The sequence below is a fragment of the Macrobrachium nipponense genome, chromosome 11, assembly GCF_015104395.2.
Source record: "Macrobrachium nipponense isolate FS-2020 chromosome 11, ASM1510439v2, whole genome shotgun sequence".
Lineage (NCBI taxonomy): Eukaryota > Metazoa > Arthropoda > Malacostraca > Decapoda > Palaemonidae > Macrobrachium > Macrobrachium nipponense.
In genome coordinates, this window is record NC_061087.1 from 107,696,120 (window position 1) to 107,716,925 (window position 20,806).

Below are 20,806 nucleotides of genomic sequence, written 5' to 3' on the forward strand. Positions count from 1 at the left end.
GTTTTCGAGTATTTCCTTCGCAAGAGAGACTCGCAAGAGGCTTGGAGAAAGTCTCTCTCTTCTTAAGGAAAGAACGGACGTCAGCGAGGGAATGGTAAAGCCTTCTGGGAACCCTTTCCTCGCTCGAACAGTTCTTTCCTCTAGGAAGACTGCATATTCGTCCACTTCAATTCTTTCTCAAGAGGTCTTGGAGTTGGAAGACAGGAAATCTATCAGACGCCTTTCCCATTCCAGTGGAGAGGAAGCCGCACTTGGAATGGTGGTTGCCCCCATTGAAGGAGAACAAGGGAATCTCCCTGAAGGTTCAGAACCCAAACCAAGTGTTATACTCCGACGCGTCGGAGAAGGGTTGGGGAGCAACTTTAGGCTCGAGAGAGGTGTCAGGCATCTGGGAAGCAGCGCAGGTGTCCTGGCACATAAACTGCAAGGAGCTCTTTGCCGTACATCTGGCTCTAAAGAGCCTAGAACCTTTGGTATCGAACCAAGTTGTTCAAGTAAATATGGACAATACCACAGCGTTGGCCTACATTCGGAAACAAGGAGGGACTCACTCCTTGTTCCTTTACGAACTGGCAAGAGACCTACTGCTTTGGACTTCCCAGAGGAATATCTCCCTGCTTACGAGATTTATTCTGGGAGTAAGAAACGTAAGGGCGGACAGGCTCAGCAGGAGGAACCAGGTCCTTCACACAGAGTGGACCTTCCACTCAGAAGTGTGTCAGAGTCTCTGGTCTCTTTGGGGGACTCCTCATGTGGATCTCTTCGCCACATTCCTTTCCAAAAGACTGGAGGTATTTTGTTCGGTGGTAGAAGATCCCAGAGCTCTGATGGTAGACGCCTTCCTACTAGATTGGTCTCACGTAGACGTCTACGCTTTTCCTCCGTTCAAGATCCTGGGACTAGTTCTGAAGAAATTTGTGGCTTCAGAAGGAACACAGATGACCCTGATAGCCCCCTTTTGGCCAGCACAAGACTGGTTCACAGAGGTGGTGGAGTGGACAGTAGATTTTCCCAGATCCCTCCCAAGAAGGACGGATCTTCTCAAACAACCACACTTCCAGAGGTATCATCAAAACCTCCCCGCTCTCGCTCTGACTGCCTTTCGACTATCGAAAGACTTGTCAAAGCGAGAGGGTTTTCTCACAAAGTTGCAAGCGCGATTGCGAGAGCCCGCAGAGCTTCCACTAGACGAGTATATCAGTCTAAGTGGGAAGTTTTTAGAAGGTGGTGCAAGTCTAAGAAGTTGTCGTCCTCCACTACCTCTGTGACGGAAATCGCTGATTTCTTATTATTCTTGAGGGAAGATTCGCATCTATCTGTACCTACAATAAAGGGTTACAGAACTATGCTTTCTGCAGTCTTCAGAAATAGAGGACTAGATCTAACAGAGAATAAGGATCTCCACGATCTCATAAGATCCTTTGAGACTACTAAGTCGTCGGGGCCAGCTCCTCCTAGCTGGAACCTTGATGTATTTTTAAAATTCCTTTCCTCTGATAAGTTCGAACCTCCTCCTCTGGCATCTTTTCGAGACCTGACTAGAAAATGTTTGTTCCTATTAGCTTTAGCCACAGCAAAAAGAGTTAGTGAACTGCATGCTCTAGAGGATAAAGTAGGATTTAAGGGGGACTCGGCCATTTGCTCGTTTAAAGCTTTATTTCTGGCTAAAAACGAGAATCCCTCGAATCCCTGGCCTAGGACCTTCGAGGTTAAAGGTTTATCGAGTCTCGTCGGGAGAGAGGCAGAAAGATCTCTTTGTCCTGTAAGAGCTCTGAAATTCTATCTTCAGAGAAAACACCAGATGGGGGGCTCGACACAAGGTCTTTGGTGCGCGGTAAAAGACCCCACAAGACTGATGTCCAAGAAGGCTCTAGCGTTCTTTGTAAGAAGCGTCATTACAGATGCACATAAGATCTGTCCTGACGACGCTTTTCGACTTCTAAAAGTGAAAGCTCATGAAGTAAGAGCAGTAGCGACATCTCTCTCGTTTCATAAAAATATGTCGCTAAAGAACATCTTGGAAGCGACATTTTGGAGATGCAACTCAGTATTTGCATCTCACTACTTGAGAGATGTTCGTGTGACCTATGAGAATTGTTTTTCTATAGGCCCTTTTGTGTCAGCGGATATGATACTGGGTATAGGAGCTAACACCAATCCTTAATTTATACTTACCGTCTATTAGATATGTTCTAGACTTTCTGCTGACAAAGTGCAGACGTCACACTGGCGGCCAGTCACTATTGTTCAGTAAGGAACTCTTGTGATATCTTATTAGATGAGTATCATTTTTTTTTTTTTTAATTATGTGTGTGTGCGTAATGTGTTTATGAGTTATGGTTGTTGTGAAGAGTTTGGGGATAACTCGGAACAATTTTTAATACTAACACGGTGGTTAGGATCAGGTGGTCGGGATTGGTTGTGTGCTCCTTCATAAGGTGTATTGTCATATAAGTGGATCAGCACCCATTGACAAAGTCCTTTCAGGCTCTGCCGAGTAAGCGGATAAGACCCCATCGGCAGACCCACAAGAACTCTTGGCCATAGATCATATATCTCGCTAAAGTTTCTTGAGGTGATGCAGACTCCTGGGCAGCACCCACGAAGTCTACCACCTATCAGGTAGGAACCAAGGTTTATTTATACCTACAACATATGTTGTTTACCTGTCTATTCCATAAGTAGCTGTCTCTTACCCTCCACGAAAGGGTGCCAATCAGCTATGTATATATCTGACAGGTAAGTTGATTGTATGAAAATGATATTGTTATGATACAATAAAGTTTCATACATACTTACCTGGCAGATATATACGATTAATGGCCCACCCAGCCTCCCCGCAGGAGACAGGTGGAAGAGAGAAAATCTGATAGAAAACGGGAATTGTTCCTAGTCCTGCCGCCCAGGGCAGCCTGGCCTAGATCACTGACCTACCGTAGCGAGTGGCGCGAAATTTGAATTTCTGTCGGGGACGACGGAGTCTTAGCTATGCATATATCTGCCAGGTAAGTATGTATGAAACTTTATTGTATCATAACAATATCATATTTTTTTCACCAGACCTGTCTTCTGGACTGCACACGCAGAAATAATTGTTAAAGGATTTGCATTTTTTCCCTTGGCTTTTCCTTGGCAGCACATTCTTTTTTTTAGAAAATGCCACCATAACTGTTGAATGTATATATACCTCTTGATCATCGTGGTACAAAATAATCCTGTATGTTGCTGTAAGACTTGGCAACAACCTTGATAAATAGCTCATCTGTGTTTATCCCAGTGAATGGAATTTCCTTTTTCCAGTCCTATGTTCGAGCCCATTACTGTTCAAGTTACACACTTATGTTGTATAGATGTCTGCCTAATGTAGTTAGTGTATTTTATGTACTCTCAGGATGACAAGAAAAAAAGTACAGTAATCTTTCAACTCTTAAATGCTGCACTCAAAAGAAATAGTATTCTAGCTTTCTCAAGTTGTAATCCTTTTCAGTTAAAAACAGAGTACTTAGTCAAAGTAGTGAAAAGATTAATAGCCAATAAGGCTAGAGCTGGGTGTATTTTTAATTCCCTGAAGGATAGTGCTTGTGTGTGTGTATATTGTCAAGGTGGATGTGGAGGGCAATATAATGAGACGAATTAGACAGCTAAAAGATAGAGAAAAAACTAAACCTCAAATAAATTGAAAGAGTTTTCCAAAGCACATAATGGTCTTGCCATTACTGCACATGTAAACCGTATGCATGGTAGCGTTCCGCTTATGAGTATGGTACAAGCTTAAGTGTTGTAAGAGAGTTGGTTGAAAGAGATTATTGCCAGTGATGTGGTGGTGCTTTTAGCTGCCCAAAGCTATCTGAAAACAAAAGGTTTTCAAACAGTTAGTTAAGTTAACCAAGATGATATGGAAGCTGCAATTTCTGCGCTATTTTCAGGATTATTTTTTCTACTGTACTTTTCATGGCCTTACCAGTTATGTAGCACGAAGAGTAACTTAAATAAAGGTTAAAAAAGAGTTTGGGATGTGCACCTGAAGTCTCTTTTAATGCAAATTACCTTTTTGGTAGATTATGGTTACTTTCATGAATAGTACTGCACAGGACTTTATTCAGTAGAATATTATTTAAATTTCTTGTTAATTTTTCAGTCGCTAACCAGAGATGCCCCCCAAGAAGCCTCAAGCAGTAGAGCCAAGGCCTTTGATTGGCCGTGTGGGAACCAACTTGAAAGTTGGCATAGTAGGACTTCCCAATGTTGGCAAGTCCACTTTCTTCAATGTGCTGACCAAGTCCCAGGCCCAGGCTGAAAACTTCCCCTTCTGCACCATTGACCCAAATGAAAATAAGTATCTTTGTCAATTTTTATCCATATTTTGTATATCTATACATCTGTTACTGGTTCCATGCAACGTAAAAGCACCATACAAACAAACAAACAAACTGTACTGTATACTATGTGTGAATAACAGAAAGTGGTTTAGTACATCATGCTGTAGTTATATTGATTTGTAGTGAACATGAATTAAATGAAAGGACTCAAGTAGGTGTTTTCCTAGGTATACTGTATTTGAATGTACTGTGGACACTGGTGGTTCCATATTCATATTGAACCAGTAATGACCATATTGTCATTGACTTTTGATGGTAAAGGATGATTCATAGCTGATAAGTGTCCAGTTATGAAATATGAATTCTTTCAATATTTGCTGTTAGAAATTTGGTACTGTACTTAAAGCAGTTTAGGCTGGGCGTTATAGACTGGATATTTAGTAAAAAAGAAAAGTAATATGAAAAACAAAATATGTTTCTAGATAAGTGTCAGACTGTTTACAAAAGGGGAAGAAATGTCTATATTGTTGGGTAAAAGGGAAAGGTAAGGTCCAAAAATAGCTAGTGCATATTTATTTACTGGGTAAATAAGAGAGGTGTATTTTAGTAATGTAGTTTTTGGTGCGTTGCACAAGCAATTAATAAAGTCTGTTTTAGATGATGTGCAAACAGGATCAAAGAGATGAAACAATAAGTAGGAAATAAATAATCTTCCAAAATGGTTCTCATAACATTGTATCTAATTATTTACACTATATTCCCCTATTTCAACTATACTGTGCCAGTAGGTATTTTATTCTTTGATTTCTGATCTCTATTGATCTGGAAGTATGGGTTAGTGGGTAAGTAAAGCTTCCTGTAGTGGGGTAGAGCTGTCAGTGTGCCTCATGCAGTGTACAGTTGGGGAAAAGATTCCTTTTACCCCTGGAGTTCATGAGGCATTGTAAATGGCAACGCCGCTTTTGTTTATGTAGTAGACGAGCCTCATTGGTGCAGACATCTCTTTACCAGTTACCATATACTTACTTACGTGTTTCTTAAAAAACTAAAATACGTTGATAAAAGAATATAATTGTGGACAATCAGGAATGTGAAAATTGGGTTTATATGTTTTTTGTCAGGATTAAATAAAACTACAGGAGGGAATTTCGTAGAGTAAAATTATCGTGCTCCTAAGACTGACAAAGGTGATGGGGGTGGAGGGGACAGAATGGAAGGAGGTAGAAGTTGTTCGGAGGGAGAGTAGAAACGGTGAAATATCTAATCAAACCATGCATAGCTTCGTTAACGCTTTTTCTCTAACTCCAAGATCTTTAGAAGCTACTGCGGAATTTCCATTTCAAAAATAGATACTGTCGCTACGCTGACTGAAAGTAGATGTTGATGCAATTGCTATAAAATCGCAATCGTTGTCCACAACCCATTTTTTCAAGACGAGAGAGAGAGATTGTTTGTAAACTATGGGCTATCACTATAAGTATAACTTATAAGTGGTTTTATAATCAGCATGAATCCGCTTCCAATTATGTTGAAAGGTAATAGTAGTTTCTGGGACAGGGTTTATGAATAAGGGTGGGGGTGGTTTCTTTTCCAACAAGCTATTTGTCCATGAAAGTTTGCCCGAAATTATGGCCTTTCTTAACTTTTGGCCGAGAGAAAAGGTTTACCTTAAACTGTTTTGTAAACCTCAAAAAAATACATCAACCAAAACCTTATTGAGAATGAACTCGCAAGAGGAAAGGCTTTGCCAACGAGGGGCAATAGTTGTGCTAAAAGGGAGAGGCATGTCAAATGATGCAGTTTCAATACAAGGGGATTTGACATTACAAAGACAAATAGTCAGATGCTGGTGGAGGCAGTGGCAGGAATCAGGAAACCTCAAAGATAAACACCGGAGCGGTGGACCTAGGAAGACATCTAAAGGTGATGGGCAAATTCTTGACTGGAATCAAGTCTCCTTTTAAGAATGCAGTAGCCATTAGGGATGAGCTGCATTTAGAGGTCTATGCACGAACAGTGAGGAATCTTCTTCATGATGCAGATCTGTTTTATCGGATCCCGTTTAAAAAGGGGAAACTTGAACACCATAAAAGGGCAAGATTGGCTTTTGCATGTCAGTATGCTGATAAAACTCTTGATTACAGGGCTTGAGTAATATTCAGTGATGTGAAATATTCACTTCGGCAACTCACGGACTACTACACTGCTGGTGCCCAAACAACACAAGATATGAGCAACAGTTCATATATGAAATTGCTCAGTGGCTGTATATTATCATGCAATGTATAGGGCTGGATGCATTTACATAGTGTGGGAGAACTTGCTGAAGTTGGCAGCCGCTTCACTGCTGAGAAACATATAGAGATATTAAAAGAAGTAATGGTGCCTTTTATGATCTGTAAATGTTAATTAACTATTAGGTTTTTACTTTGGTGATGGAAATAAACATATTAGCAAGTTATATTTTGGTCTATCCTGTAGATTATCAAAAAACAAAATGAATTATAACTTCAAGTCTGCATAATACCAGTTGTTTTATTATTATTAGTAGTAGTAGTAGTAGTAGTAGTATGGTTCACACAACACAGGGAGTCCCAGGATTACGACTGCATTCTTATTGCATTAAAAAAAAAAAAAAAAAAAAAAAACTTTAAATATTGATTATTTTGCATATTTGGAGTCATATTTCTTCTGCCAGATCAGTGTTGTAAGTGTCATAACCCTGGAACAAGCGTTGTAAACTGGAAATTATTTCTTATAAATATAACTGAAGAGAGTTGTAATCTCAGAACCTTGCAAGCCGAACCTGTCATCAGCCGGGGACAGCCTGTAATTCTGTTTTGTTCATGAAACTTACCTGACAGATATATATATAGCTGTATTTTCTGAAGTCCGACAGAATTTAAAAATTCGCGGCACACGCAGTGGGCGGCCAGGTGGTAGTACCCATTCCCGCCGTGGGAGGCGGATATCAGGAACTATTCCCATTTTCTATTCATATTTTTTCTGTCGCCGGTCGGTAAACAACTGTTTACAGTCCTCCGCCTAGGATTTTGAAAACTTCATTAGCCGCTTAAGTATCCTAATTATTCTTTCGATTATTAACTTGGATTTGTGGCTAGGCATACGCTATCGTAAATTTTTTCATTGCATTTGATGTCGGAAGCTAGTTAGCCTAGTTTCAGACTTTGTTGTCGGCATGGTAAGGTGAGGCTACCGGAACTTTCGGTAGACACTCGCTTTATATATATGACGTTTACATGTTTTCTTTGCATAAGTTCAATGTAATTAGTGTAATGTGTGACTGATTACGGAAGAAATTGGATTCATGTACGCATTTTAGAGCGTGTTAGAATCAGGAGTTTTTGTACAAGTAACTTACCCAGCAGATATATACTTAGCTATAGACTCGGTCGTCCCGACAGAATTTCAAAACTCGCGGCACACGCGACAGGTAGGTCCAGGTGATCCCCCATTCCCGCCGCTGGGGTGGGCGGGGTCTGGAACTATTCCCGTTTTCTAAGCCATAATTTCTCTGTCGGTTGAACGAACAACACCTATTATTCGTTCCTCCATCTTGGATTTCAACTCGTTTGCCGAGAATTTGGATTGGTTTTTTGGTGACGTATTCTGTTTTTTCTCTGGCTTGGCATACGCTTATGGTGGACTGTTTTTCGACTTTGGTTTTGACTACTCTTTCACGATGTCTGACGCTAAGGCTTCACCTATGTTTAGAGTTTGCAGTAGGGAAGATTGTAAGGTTAGGCTGCCTAAATCGGCATTAGATCCTCATAGTATTTGCGCTAAATGCAGGGAGAATGAATGTTCTTTTATTAACACCTGTGTTGAATGCGAGAACCTTACGGAGCTTGATGGAAGGAATTATCATCATATGTTAGGAAGCTTGAGAGAGATAGAGTGAGAAAGGCTTCAGCTAGGTCATCTAGTAGATCTTGCTCCTTAGAACAAGAAATTAACTCTCCTTCTAACAATTTTCCTTAGCCTCAGCTGCTTCTCCCTGTTCTGAATCCAAAGATTCTTCGTCATAGAGGGAAAATGTAAAGCTTCAATTAAGAAACTCAAGCTCAGCTACGAGCTCTAAACCAAGGTAAGAGTGGTGATAGTGGACTTGTGCAGTGTCCCCAGTGCAGTGGAGGGGGCGTCTGACCGGTTCCTCATTGCTCCTAGGCCTAGACCGCTTCCAAACTCCCAGGACCAGGGGAGGAGGAATGTCGAAAGCCGCAGGGAGGATGCAGAACATCCCCAACGGTCAGGCGTCCCTTCGGCAGATCCTGTTGTTTTAAGTCCCAGGCTGCCTCGGATTGCCGCAAGAAAAGGCGTCCTAAAGGAGTGTTTTCGGCCTCAGACTCTTCCTCTCCTAAACGAGGATGGAGTTCGGCCTCTCTTTCGCGGCCTTTGAAGAGAGCCTGGAAGGCGCCTAAAGGAGACGCGGCTGACTCCAGCCCAGAGCGTTTTCCCGAGGATTGGCCTTCGGGACCTAAGAAGACTAGACAAGAGGAGCCTTCTCTTCAGGATCCTACGAAGAATTTTGTTTTTGTTAATCTGCAAGAGCAGTTAGCTTTCTCTCGTAGGCTCTTTTGCTAAGGACCTCTACAAGGAGGAAGGTGTCTCGCTCCCTGTTAAGAGTTCCGCTAAGCGCCCCGCTTCGTATAGGAGAGAACCCTCACGATCTCCAGGGCGTTTATCGCCTTCGTCGAGAGACTCGTCTGATAGGAGTTTGTTCTCCTGCGAGAGAGCCCTTTCGCCCTATAGGCTGTCTTCCCAAGAAGCGCCCTCTGAGAAGTCGCGAATCGAGCAGAATCTCGATCGGTTTAGGTGCAAGGAACCGGAAAACCGATTTAGGTATCAGGATCCCTTGGGTCTGCAGGACCAGGAGCCAGACAGGCGCAAAGAGGCAGCAAGAGCAAGCAAGAAAGGGCGTCAAGAGCCTCTTAGAAAACAGGATCAGGACGTCAGGATTCTGCTAGAAGGCAGGAATCAGGACGCTATGAACCAGGACGCCATGAGTCAGGGCGCCAGGAGTCAGGGCGCCAGGAGTCAGGGCGCCAGGAGTCAGGGCGCCAGGAGTTTAGGACGCCAGAAGGCAGGACGCCCAGGAGTACGTTAGGCGTCAAGTGTTAGGGCGCCAAGAGCCTGTTAGCGTCAGGAATCAGGAGCGCGGGGATCTTTTCAAGCGCCCTGAATCAGGACGCCAGGAGCCTAGCAAGCGCCACGAACCTGACGAACCTAGACAACAAGAGTCTAGTAGGCGCAAGAGTGTTTCCGACAGGCAGGAGCCTCACTCTTCGTATAGAAGTGCTAATTGTTCCGCGCTCCCCTTCTCGGGAAAGGAGTTCTTCTCCCGGGAAGAGCCAGATCACTCCAAAACGATCTCCTTCTGTGGATCAGTTGGACCAGGTATCGGAAGACGAACAGAGCCAGTAGATGTAGCCAGTTTCTGACTACAAGAGACTTTCTCTTTTGCTGCTAAAGGAGTTCGGAGACTCCCTTCATCCTGCGGACCCTCCTTCACCAGGATCGTTGATGTCCAGCACTAAAGCTCTCAAGTCGTCTTCCTTCGTCAAGATGCGCCCGCTCTTTGTATGAAAAAGGCATTAAAGACTTTTTCAGAGTGGTTGACTTCCAGAAGGGAAGCGGGCAAGACAGTTTTTTCCTGCCCTCCTTCCAAGTTAACAGGCAAACCAGGAAGGTGGTACGAGACCAAAGAACCTATGGGGTTAGTCTGCCTTCTTCCGCAGATGCGGATTTTGCTTCCTTAGTGGACTCTTCTAGGAGGAAGTCGTTGCTGTCTGCTAAGGCGACTTGGGGCATGTGTGAGCTAGACCACCTTCTAAAGGGCCTCTTTAAAACCCTAGAAGTCTTCAACTTTATGGACTGGGCTTTGGGAGCGTTAGCGAAGAGAGCTCAGGACACTGACTTTGTTTCCATGGAGGAACTTTCGAGCGTCCTGGCTTGCCTGGACAGAGGCGGTCATGGACGGTTCTGTGGAAGTTGCCTTCTCTTTTTGGAACGGGAGTATTAAAGAAGAGATCTGTCTTTAGCTCTTTCTTAGCAAGAGCAGTATCACCTTTGCAAAAGGACATCGCTTCTTTTTGCACCGTTATCCCCGCACCTTTTCACAAGAGACTGTTAGAGAGGTTTTCTAAATCTCTTTACGGAGAAGGCAACTCAGGATCTCCTCACGCACTCAGCCAAGAAGTTTAGGCCGGCAGTGCCTATAGAGAAAAAAGAGAGACCCTCTTTTGTTCAGCCCTTTCGAGGTGCCTCCTCTTCTAGAGCCCCTCTTAGAGGTCGCAGACCGAGAGAGAAGGAGTAGACCATCTAGAAGGTCCTTCGGGAAGTCTAGATGAGCAGGAAGTCCTCCAGACGAAAGTAGGCGCCAGGCTACTCCACTTTGCCAAAGTCTGGGCGCAGAAGGGAGCGGACTCCTGGTCCCTCTCGATCCTGAAAAAAGGATACTTGATCCCCTTCAGGGAAAATCCTCCCTTGACGACAACTCCAAGGGAGTTGACCGCAAGATACTCGGATCCGGTCCGAAAAGCTTGCTATGTTGCAAGCAGTGGAACAGATGATTTCCAAGGAAGCGGTAGAACTGATTCAAGATCTCCAGTCCTTCCAGGATTCTACAAATCGGCTATTCCTGGTACCGAAAGCATCGGGGGGATGGAGACCGGTTCTAAGACGTCAGTGCCCTGAAATTTCTTTGTATTGAAGAAGAAATTTTTTCAATGGAGACGTCTTCCTCTGTTCTATCTGCTCTTCGTCCAGGGGACTGGATGGTGTCCCTGGACCTTCAGGATGCGTATTTCCATGTGCCAATTCATCCTGCAGCAAGGAAGTATCTGAGGTTCATGTTCCAAGGGAAAGTGTTCCGTTTCCGAGCGATGTGCTTCGGACTTTCGACTGCCCCTCAAGTCTTTACGGACATCATGAAGAATGTAGCTTAATTGGCTACATCTGGAAGGGATCAGGATCTCGTTATATCTGGACGATTGGCTAATAAGAGCCCAATCGGAGAAAAAATGTCTGGAGGACTTATTAGTTACTCTAAAGTTGACAAAGTCCTTAGGACTTTTAGTAAATCACGAGAAATCCATGCTGACTCCCCAGCAGAATATTGTCTATCTGGGGATTCAGATGGATTCTCGGGATTTTCTTTCTAGCGTATCCTTCGCAGGAAAGGAGAGACGCTGCTTAGAAAAGGTGTCAGTCTTCTTAAGGAAAGAACATTGTTCCGCGAGGGAATGGATGAGCTTACTGGGGACCCTCTCCTCGATGAACAGTTCGTTTCCTTAGGAAGACTTCACCTACGACCCCTTCAATTTTATCTGAAGGAGAAGTGGGATTGGAAGTCCAACAATCTAGGAGATACATTTCCAATCTCGAAAGGGATCAAGGAGAATATCCGTTGGTGGTTAGATCCACAGAAACTAAGCAAGGGAATCTCCCTTCGCTTACAGAACCCTCGCCTAGCGTTGTTTGCAGACGCCTCAGATTCAGGGTGGGGAGCGACCCTAGGTTCGCAAGAAGTGTCAGGCACTTGGGAAGGAGGAAACAAGTGTCCTGGCACATAAACAAGAAAGAGCTAACAGCCATTCATCTAGCTTTGGTTCATTTCGAGGAACAGGTCTCAGGTCTGGGGATTCAGATTCACTCGGACAACACAACAGCCCTCGCTTATATAAAGAAACAAGGGGGGACGCATTCCTTTTCCCTGTACGAATCAGCAAAGGATCTGCTGATTTGGGCACAGGAAAGGAAGATCTCTCTCCTCACAAGGTTTGTGCAGGGAGAGAAAAATGTCCGGGCAGCAGATCTGTTAAGCAGAAAAAAAGAACAAGTCCTACCCACGGAATGGACTCTCAATCCTCAGATTTGCCAACAACTTTGGCATCTGTGGGGAAGGCCCAATATAGACCTGTTCGCGACCAACAAGAATCACAGATTAGAAACCTATTGCTCCCCGATCTCGGATCCTCAAGCAGTAGCAGTAGACAGCTTTCTGCTAGATTGGACGGGCTTGGACGCATACGCCTTCCCTCCTTTCAAGATAGTAGGAGAAGTATTGAGGAAGTTCGCTTGCTCGGAAGGAACAAGAATGACCCTCATCGCTCCCTTCTGGCCGGCTCTCGATTGGTTCACCGAGGTGCTGGAGTGGTTAGTGGATTTTTCCAAGATCGCTTCCACTAAGGAACCGATCTTCTCAAACAACCCCACTTCGACAGGTTTCACAAAAACCTCCCCGCTCTAAGTCTGACCGCCTTCAGACTGTCGAAGGACTTGTCAGAGCAAGGGGCTTTTCACGAGAAGTGGCGAAGGCTATTGCAAGAGCCAGAAGAGTCTCCACTTCTAAAGTATATCAGTCGAAGTGGGAGTTGTTTAGAAGATGGTGTAAGGGAAAGAAAATATCCTCCTCCAGTACCTCTGTAACTGAAATCGCAGATTTTCTCCTATATTTGAGAAAGACTGTAACCTGGCAGTTTCAACAGTGAAGGGTTACAGAAGTATGCTGGCCTCAGTTTTTCGACATAGAGGAATAGATCTGACAAATAATAAAGATCTTCATGACCTTTATAAGGTCTTTTGAGACCACGAAACAAGAACATGAATAATCAAGAAGCCTAGCTGGAACTTGGATGTGGTCCTCAAGTTCCTAATGTCGGAAAAATTTGTACCGTCTCACGCAGCTTCGTTTAGAGACTTAACGAGAAAGTCATTATTCCTTTTTGCGTTAGCAACAGCCAGAGAATTAGCGAGTTGCAAGCTTTGGAAGGTAAAGTGGGGTTTAAGAAGGATTCAGCGATTTGCTCCTTTAAACCATTTTTTCTAGCGAAAAATGAAAATCCCTCAAAGCCTTGGCCAAGAAGCTTTGAGAATAAAAGGACTATCTTCATTAACAGGGAGAGAACTAGAAAGGACTTTGTGTCCAGTCAGGGCACTCAAGTTCTACCTGGAGAGAGAAGTTGCTGAAAGGTACAGAAGAAAGTCTTTGGTGCTCTGTAAGAGATCCGAAAAGAGCGATTTCTAAGAACGCCCTTACATACTTCATAAAAGATGTAATAAGGGAAGCTCACCTTAAGTGCGAAGAAGAGCATCTCAAGGTTCTCAGAGTGAGAGCTCATGAAGTGAGAGCCATAGCTACGTCTATGGCATTTCACAAAACATGGTCGCTTCAGGCTCTTATAGAGTCGACCATTTTGGAGATGTAATTCGGTGTTCGCCTCGAATTACCTAAGAGACGTTAAAATGTTCGTACGAAAAGTGCTTTGGCTCTGGAGCGTATGTTTCGGCGAATTCAGTGCTGGGAGAAGGGGGCTGAGGCTAATCCTTCCTATTTAGTTTAAGGCTTAAATTACTGTTTATTGTGGTTGTTTTTATTGGTTAATTGTCAGAGGGAATAGGGACCCTCTTACAATTCATAGATTGTAACAATACTAACATGGTCAGGTGATCGGGATTGGCTTCAGTGCTCTTTGTGATTTGTTTAATAACCTTAACTCTGTCATGTAAGAGGGCGAGTCTCCATTGATATGACAAAAGGTCAAGGCTCTACCATGTAAGTGGGTCAGCCCCCATTGTTACGATCCAGTATAGGCTCTGTCGCGTAAGCGGGCTAGCCCCCATTGACACGATCCAAAGAGTTATTCAACCATAGGTTTCATTCTCGTTGAAAACTCTTGAGGCAAGCAGACTCATCGAACAGTAGTCATGAAGTCTTCAGCCCAATAAGGTAGGAACTATGGATTATGTTATCCAAGAACATAGGTTGTTTTTTCTGTTTTTTAATGTATTTAGTTTAAGTATTATTTTGTTTTTAGCTGTCTCTTGCCCGCCACCAAGGGTGCCAATCAGCTAAGTATATATCTGCTGGGTAAGTTACTTGTACAAAAAATGATATTGTTAAGATACAATAAAGTTTTGTACATACTTACCTGGCAGATATAATACGATTAATGGCCCCCACCAGCCTCCCTCAGGAGACAGGTGGAAGAGAAATTAGGCTTAGAAAACGGGAATAGTTTCCAGACCCCGCCTACCCAGCGGCGGGAATGGTGGATCACCTGACCTACCTGTCGCGTGTGCCGCGAGTTTTGAAATTCTGTCGGGACGACCGAGTCTATAGCTAAGTATATATCTGCCAGGTAAGTATGTACAAAACTTTATTGTATCTTAACAATATCATTTTCCTCCACATTATCTTGATAAAACTATAGAAAGGTAAACAGAAGTTAGAAATGAACCTTCTAACCTCCTGTAGATTTTATTTTGCCTAACCCTGTGGTTATGGCTTACGGGCCTAGAAGAAGTGTCTGCTAGAGGATTACATCAAGTAATTCTTAGACTAAAAAGTGCTCGCTCTCCGAATCAGTGTTGTGAAGTGTAGTGCCCTTGTGTTGTGGAGGGGCGTCAGATCGGCCCATAATGCCTCTAGGCCTGGACCTCTGTCGGACCCCCAGGACTCTGGGAGAGGGCATGTCGAAAGCCGCAAGAGGGTTACGGGGGCTCCCCACCGATCTGGCGTCCCTTCGGCAGAACCTGTTGACGCTTCCCAGGCTGCTAAAACGTCCTCCGAGGCGTCCTCCGCGCAAAGGGTTGGAGCTTCTCGGAAGGACTCGCGCCCTCTAAGAAGCTTTAGAGAAAAGGACGCTTCACGTCCTCTCTCTCGTTAGGAGGGGAACGTCAGATCGGCCCCATTAACGCCTCTAGGCCTAGACCTCTGTCGGACTCCCAGGAAACCAGGGGGAGAGGGCATGTCAAAAGCCGAAGGAAGGTTACGGGTTTTTTCATGCTGATCTGGCTTCCTTTCGGCAGATCCGGTTGTCGCTTCCCAGGCTGCCGAAGATCGAGCACGTGCACGAATCTTGAAGGATTGCTTCTCGTCCTCCGAGGCGTCCTCCCCACACACGGGGTTGGAGCTCTCGAGGACTCGCGCCCCCTAAAGAAGCTTTAGAGAAGGAGGACGCTTCACGTCCTCTCTCTCCTCGTCTCGAGAGATGAAAGAGTCCTGTGCCCTGTCAGGGCTCTCGAGTTATATTTACATAAAACGAAGGAAGTAAGAGGTCCTTTCGGGTAATGTATGGTGCTCAGGAAGAGAGACATTTACCCTTTTTCGAAGAATGCACTGGCTCTTTTTCCTAAGGGAAATATTAAGGAGGCTCATTCTCATCTTGCCAGAAGAGTGATTTGAGCCTCCTGCGAGTGAACGCTCATGAAGTTAGAGCTGTTTCACCTCGCTAGCATTCCAAAAGGATTTGGTAATCAAGGACATTCTAGATTAAAACCTTTTGGAGGAGCAACTCAGTATTCGTCTCCTCTCCTAATGGCGCTCGTATACGTTATGTAACGTTCGCTTTACTTCGAAAAAGCAGTGATAAGTTTGACGTCGGCAAGCTGCTTTGCCACAGTCCCCAAACAACTTATGTCTCTGGTTCGGCATAAGAAGGGGCAATTTAGACGTGAAGAAGTTTTTGGAGGATGCTCGACGTCCTATATGGAGACATTCTCCAGGACGCTCGGCAAGCACTTGCGAGGGTGTCTTTCGGACGCTCGGCGTTCCTTTGCTGAGTGCGTTTCTGGAGAGTCTTTTGCATTACTAAGACGCAAGTTGCGCACAGGCGGCCACTGTCTTTGGTAAGAGGTATGAAGGTCTTTAAGGCCCGTCTTGAAGACGAAAGCCATACGTCTTCCTTTAGTGTTCACACACTTCAGGAGCAGCGTGCGGCTCTCCATGGAGACTCGCATGAGGAACGTCCCTTGAAATATTCGACGTCATATGCAAAACGCGGTTCGTCGTAACATTGAGATGTTGGAAATCGGTCGCTCGCCAGGACGCTCTTGGCGGGCCTTGCATGCATCAGGGCGCTCAACGAGTTCCTCTCTGAAAACGTCGTTCAGAAGACTTGGTCTTCTCTGCTCAGACACGCTCGTACCTAAGCAGGACGGTTTTTTTGAGGACGCTCAGCAGGACGCTTTCCAGGACGCTCGGCAGGACGCTTTTGAGGACGCTCAGCAGACGCTTTTTGTGGAACATTCGCCAGGACGCTTCGGTAGAAGCTCGGCAGGAAGCTTTGCGAGAGTAAAGGCGTCTTATTTGCTGTTCACGACGTTTCTTAGGACGCATGACGCTTTATAAACGCTCGTCAAGACGAGTTTTTTTCAGGACTCCCACAGGACATTCCTTTTACAGAAAAAAGGATTCGGATGTTAGCGGAGAGACATACCGAATTTTTTCTTCGATCCCTCTTTCCTCTTCATCGATTCTCTGAGAATCGGAAGATTATATACGGATTCCTGGGTGACTTTCGGTCATGTTAAAGGGTTGCCCCTATTAGCAAATTGCTGAATAAGTTTTTTGTCAAGTAAGGACGTTTTCCCCCATTGTCAAGATACTAAACGTTTTGTCATTTAAGTGGGGGACCCCTCTCATAAATGGGGTAGTTCTCATTGACATAGATTTTAACGTTTTATCGTTTAAGCGGATAAACTCGTTAACAAATTCGGAAGAGCTCTCATTCATTTTCAGAGGCTCATCCGGGGAGTAAGAAAAAGACTTGTAGACTAGATCCAGGAAGTCTTATGTCCAATATCATAAGAACATTGAACGGTCCTTTTCGATCCTCGGTTCTCTCTTGATGATCTCTATTCGAATATTACTCCCTTTTCTTGGAAAAGAGTCTTGGCAAAGAGTCAAGGAGTTCTTTTAAAAAGCCTCATTCATTAGAGCGTGGACAGTCGTTTTCCTTTCTTTCTCTCTTCCTCGTCGAGGAAAGATGTAGTAGAGAATTCGATGTTCAAATTACTACAATACTTACGTAGTTTATCTTTGCGTCATTTTGCTAACGCATGGGTCAAGTCATATACGCTATCGAATTACTACTGCGGATAGAAGCCAAAGAACTGTTGTTCTAATGTATTTATTTGACACTCCCTTCAACCTTCCAAGAGTTTTCGGAGTAAGAACAACTCTTCAGGTATTGTTACGACAACACCGACTCAGCTTCTGTTTTTAGCGAACTCTGTTTCGTTTAAATAGACCTGCTTGAGAGTTTCCTTTTGCTCGATATCATACCTATTCCTTCGTAAAGGGAGTAGCTGGCAACTCAGGCAGTTAGTATTCTGTTCACCATTGAAGCTTTCCTTCGAGGAAGACTTCTTCCTTCACTCTGATAGAGATCGAAGGTGGTCGATCTCCAATCCTTATTTTGTTTTCTTGAAGGAAAGAATTTAGGATGGAGATCGTTGTTCAGAATCCTATAAATATACTACGTATATTAACCTCGCGACATGATTCTACTAAGCAGTTGAATTGTCCGAGGGGTAGGCGCATATCCTAGTTATTCTACGGATTGCGACTTAGACGAGAAGTATTCTAATTGAACTGCAACTCTGGGTTGCCGCAACCTCCCAGGAGTTTGTTCAATTTTATATACTTAGGTTTTGTCACGACAACACCATTTAAAACTTTTATATTTACCGAAAATTCTTCGTCGCTAAATATAATTGCTCGAGCATATCTTTTATGCTCGGTGGTTCTAGCCGAACGCATTCCTTTGTGGAATATGGATTACCTGGCAACTCAGGATGACGAGTCAGCGGGAGCTCAAGCTCAGCTACTGCGTATTGAACTGCCTAATAGCAGCTCAGTATCAGCTGGGCCTCCGAGCTGCACGGTTGATTATGTCTCTCTCTCTCTCCTGCTTTGATTGACTACCGAACCGTATCTCTGCCCAACAATCATGGACCTAGGTCTCTGATTAACGGGGTTTCTCGCAATTATGAAGGAACATCTACTGCTGTGACGATAGATTCCATCGCCTTCGATATTGCGAGAATTTTTCAACACAGATATCTCTTAGACTCTTTCATCTTTCTGTTTAACGCACGGTAACAGAAGTCTGTACAAGTCTCCCGCTGCATCGCACTGCGATAATGCGAATGATTTTGCAGACATCTGGGTTTGTCTTTAAAATATCTCATATTCGTAGGTGTACAATTGTTCATTGTTCAACCCGAATTAACAGATATGTCAAAAGACATCGCCTACTCTCCGACCTGACAGCTCTACTTCCAAATGTTCAGCCCATGAGAAGCAGTTCTTCAGGCAGCTTTCCCCTGTGTTTTCATTACTGAAGAACGCCCCGCTTTCATTGCAACTACGACTTCTCACCGGACAGCAATGAAATAGCGGTTAGCGTTTTCAGTCATTTGTAGGCACAGGATTCAGAATCTTGAGAATCCTTCTCTCGATTTGTCTGTGAAGACGTAGGTTGCATTCAATATCTACCTTCGTCTTCAACGGTACAGAGCGATAAGATCTTCAAGAGTAATGGCAGCCTCTTGGCCAAGGCAAAGCAGTGCTGCCTATTTTCAGTGTTCAATCGGAGGAAGCCGTTTCTGGAGATGGTGAAGGGAAATGACTGTTCCTCCACCTCGACCTCTGTGAAGTTCCTTATGGTTCTATCTTTCCGTCTGAAGTATGAGATAAGCTAGAAGTCCTAACTATTGTAGAATATGCAAATATGTTGTTGACGGCCTCTAGGCTCAGAGATTCGGTTCTGTCAAACAACAAAGCTTCACGATCTTTGAGGTCTGTGGAGATCTTAAAATTCTCTGGATCAAAGGTTCCGACATGGAACTTAGACGTAGTCTGAGTTCTGATGCCAAAAGCAATTCGAACCTATCCTTTCTGCGAACTTAATACACGTGACCAGAAAGGCTAATATTCTAACCGCTCTAGCCACGGCAAAGAGGGTTAGTGAGGTTTTAGCCATCATCAGAGGTTTTGGCTTTAAAGGACATAATGCGGTCTGTCCTCTAAGCATTCCGTTCTTGATAAGAACGAAAACCTGTCTAACCCTTGACCCGAAGGCTTGGAGACCAAGGGTATGGCACAAATTATTGGGCAAGGGCATTAGAGAGTCCTGTGCCCTGTAGGGTCTCTCAAGTTTTATCTTGATAAAACTATAGAAAGTCAAGGTCAACGGACAATCTGCGGTGTTCCGTAAAAAGACCAGACTGGTTCATGTCCAAAAACACCCTGGCATTATAGCCAAGGAGTTCTTTTAAGAGGTCTCATTTATTGTGTTTGCATAAAGATTTGAGATTTTTTCTTAATATGAATGCTCAAGAGGTGAGGGCGCGGCCTCGGAAGCATTTCAACAGAGCATGACACTCAGTAACATCCTGAGTGCCACGCTTTAGCGAAGCAACTCTGTGTTCGCTTCACTCTCCCGACAATCTGCGGGGTTCCGTAAAAGACCAGACTGGTTCATGTCCAAGAACACCCTGGTTCATGTCCAAGAACACCCTGGCATTATAGCCAAGGAGTTCTTTTAAGAGGTCTCATTCATTATGTTTGCTTAAAGATTTGAGATTTTTTTCTTAATATGAATGCTCAAGAGGTGAGGGCGCGGCCTCGGAAGCATTTCAACATAGCGTGACACTCAGTAACATCCTGAGTGCCACGCTTTAGCGAAGCAACTCTGTGTTCGCTTCACACTCCCGACGGGATGTGAAGACGACATTTCAGATCCGTAAGTCGCTAGGACTCATACATATCCGTAGATATATTATTGGGGGCAGGAAGCAACACGAATCCTATCCTATAGAAAAGGGATAGGTGTGCTTTTAACTTTGAAGGGTTGGTCGCTTGAGGCGCGTTCCTTTTCTTTAGCCTAGAAGTTATGGAACTAACTTTGATAGGTTAGGTCAGGTGGTGGTTTTAGCTTCGTTGCCCTCAGAAGTATGGTCATATGGTCTAGTCACATTGTGGTCACGCCCCCGTTGACAGATCATTTAGAGCACACCAGCATTACAGGTCTCTACCTCGCTGGCAACTCTAGTAACGCAGAAGCAGACTTTGGTGACAGTAATCACGAAGTCGGCTATGCTAACAGGTGAGGAACTAAGATGTATATCATCTACTTAATTTAGTTTCCCAAAAAATCCTATTCTGTCTCTTCCCACCATCCGAAGGTGGGATTCAGCTATATATATATCTGTCAGGTAAGTTTCATGAACAAAATGTTATTGTTATAATACAATTAAGTTTGTTCATACTTACCTGGCAGATATATATAATTAAAGTGCCCACCCACCTCCCCTCAGGAGACAGTGGCACTGATAAAATATGAATAGAAAATGGGAATAGTTCCTGATATCCGCCTCCCACGGCGGGAATGGGTACTACCACCTGGCCGCCCACTGCGTGTGCCGCGAATTTTTAAATTCTGTCGGACTTCAGAAAATACAGCTATATATATATCTGCCAGGTAAGTATGAACAAACTTAATTGTATTATAACAATAACATTTTTGAAATATAATTATCATAGTTCTGAATTTTTGAGTATATAAATGAAATTACTGGAAATTTTAAAATGAATTGTGAGACAGCTCTGTACAAGGATATTTCTATATTTCTTGACCTTTCGAAACCCAAGACTGAACAACCTCATGCCAAGATCA

At 44.0% G+C, this 20,806-nt stretch overlaps 1 protein-coding gene across 1 annotated transcript in view; it reads left to right on the forward strand.

Moving 5' to 3' along the window:
• The window catches only part of LOC135208108 (obg-like ATPase 1), a 63,408-nt gene that overhangs the window by 7,166 nt on the left and 35,436 nt on the right, over window positions 1–20,806 (forward strand). Inside the window, exon 2 of the mRNA XM_064240257.1 lies at window positions 4,139–4,336. Within this exon, the coding sequence (XP_064096327.1) occupies window positions 4,152–4,336 (185 nt within the window). The 5' untranslated portion in view covers window positions 4,139–4,151. The remainder of the gene's footprint in view (window positions 1–4,138; window positions 4,337–20,806) is intronic.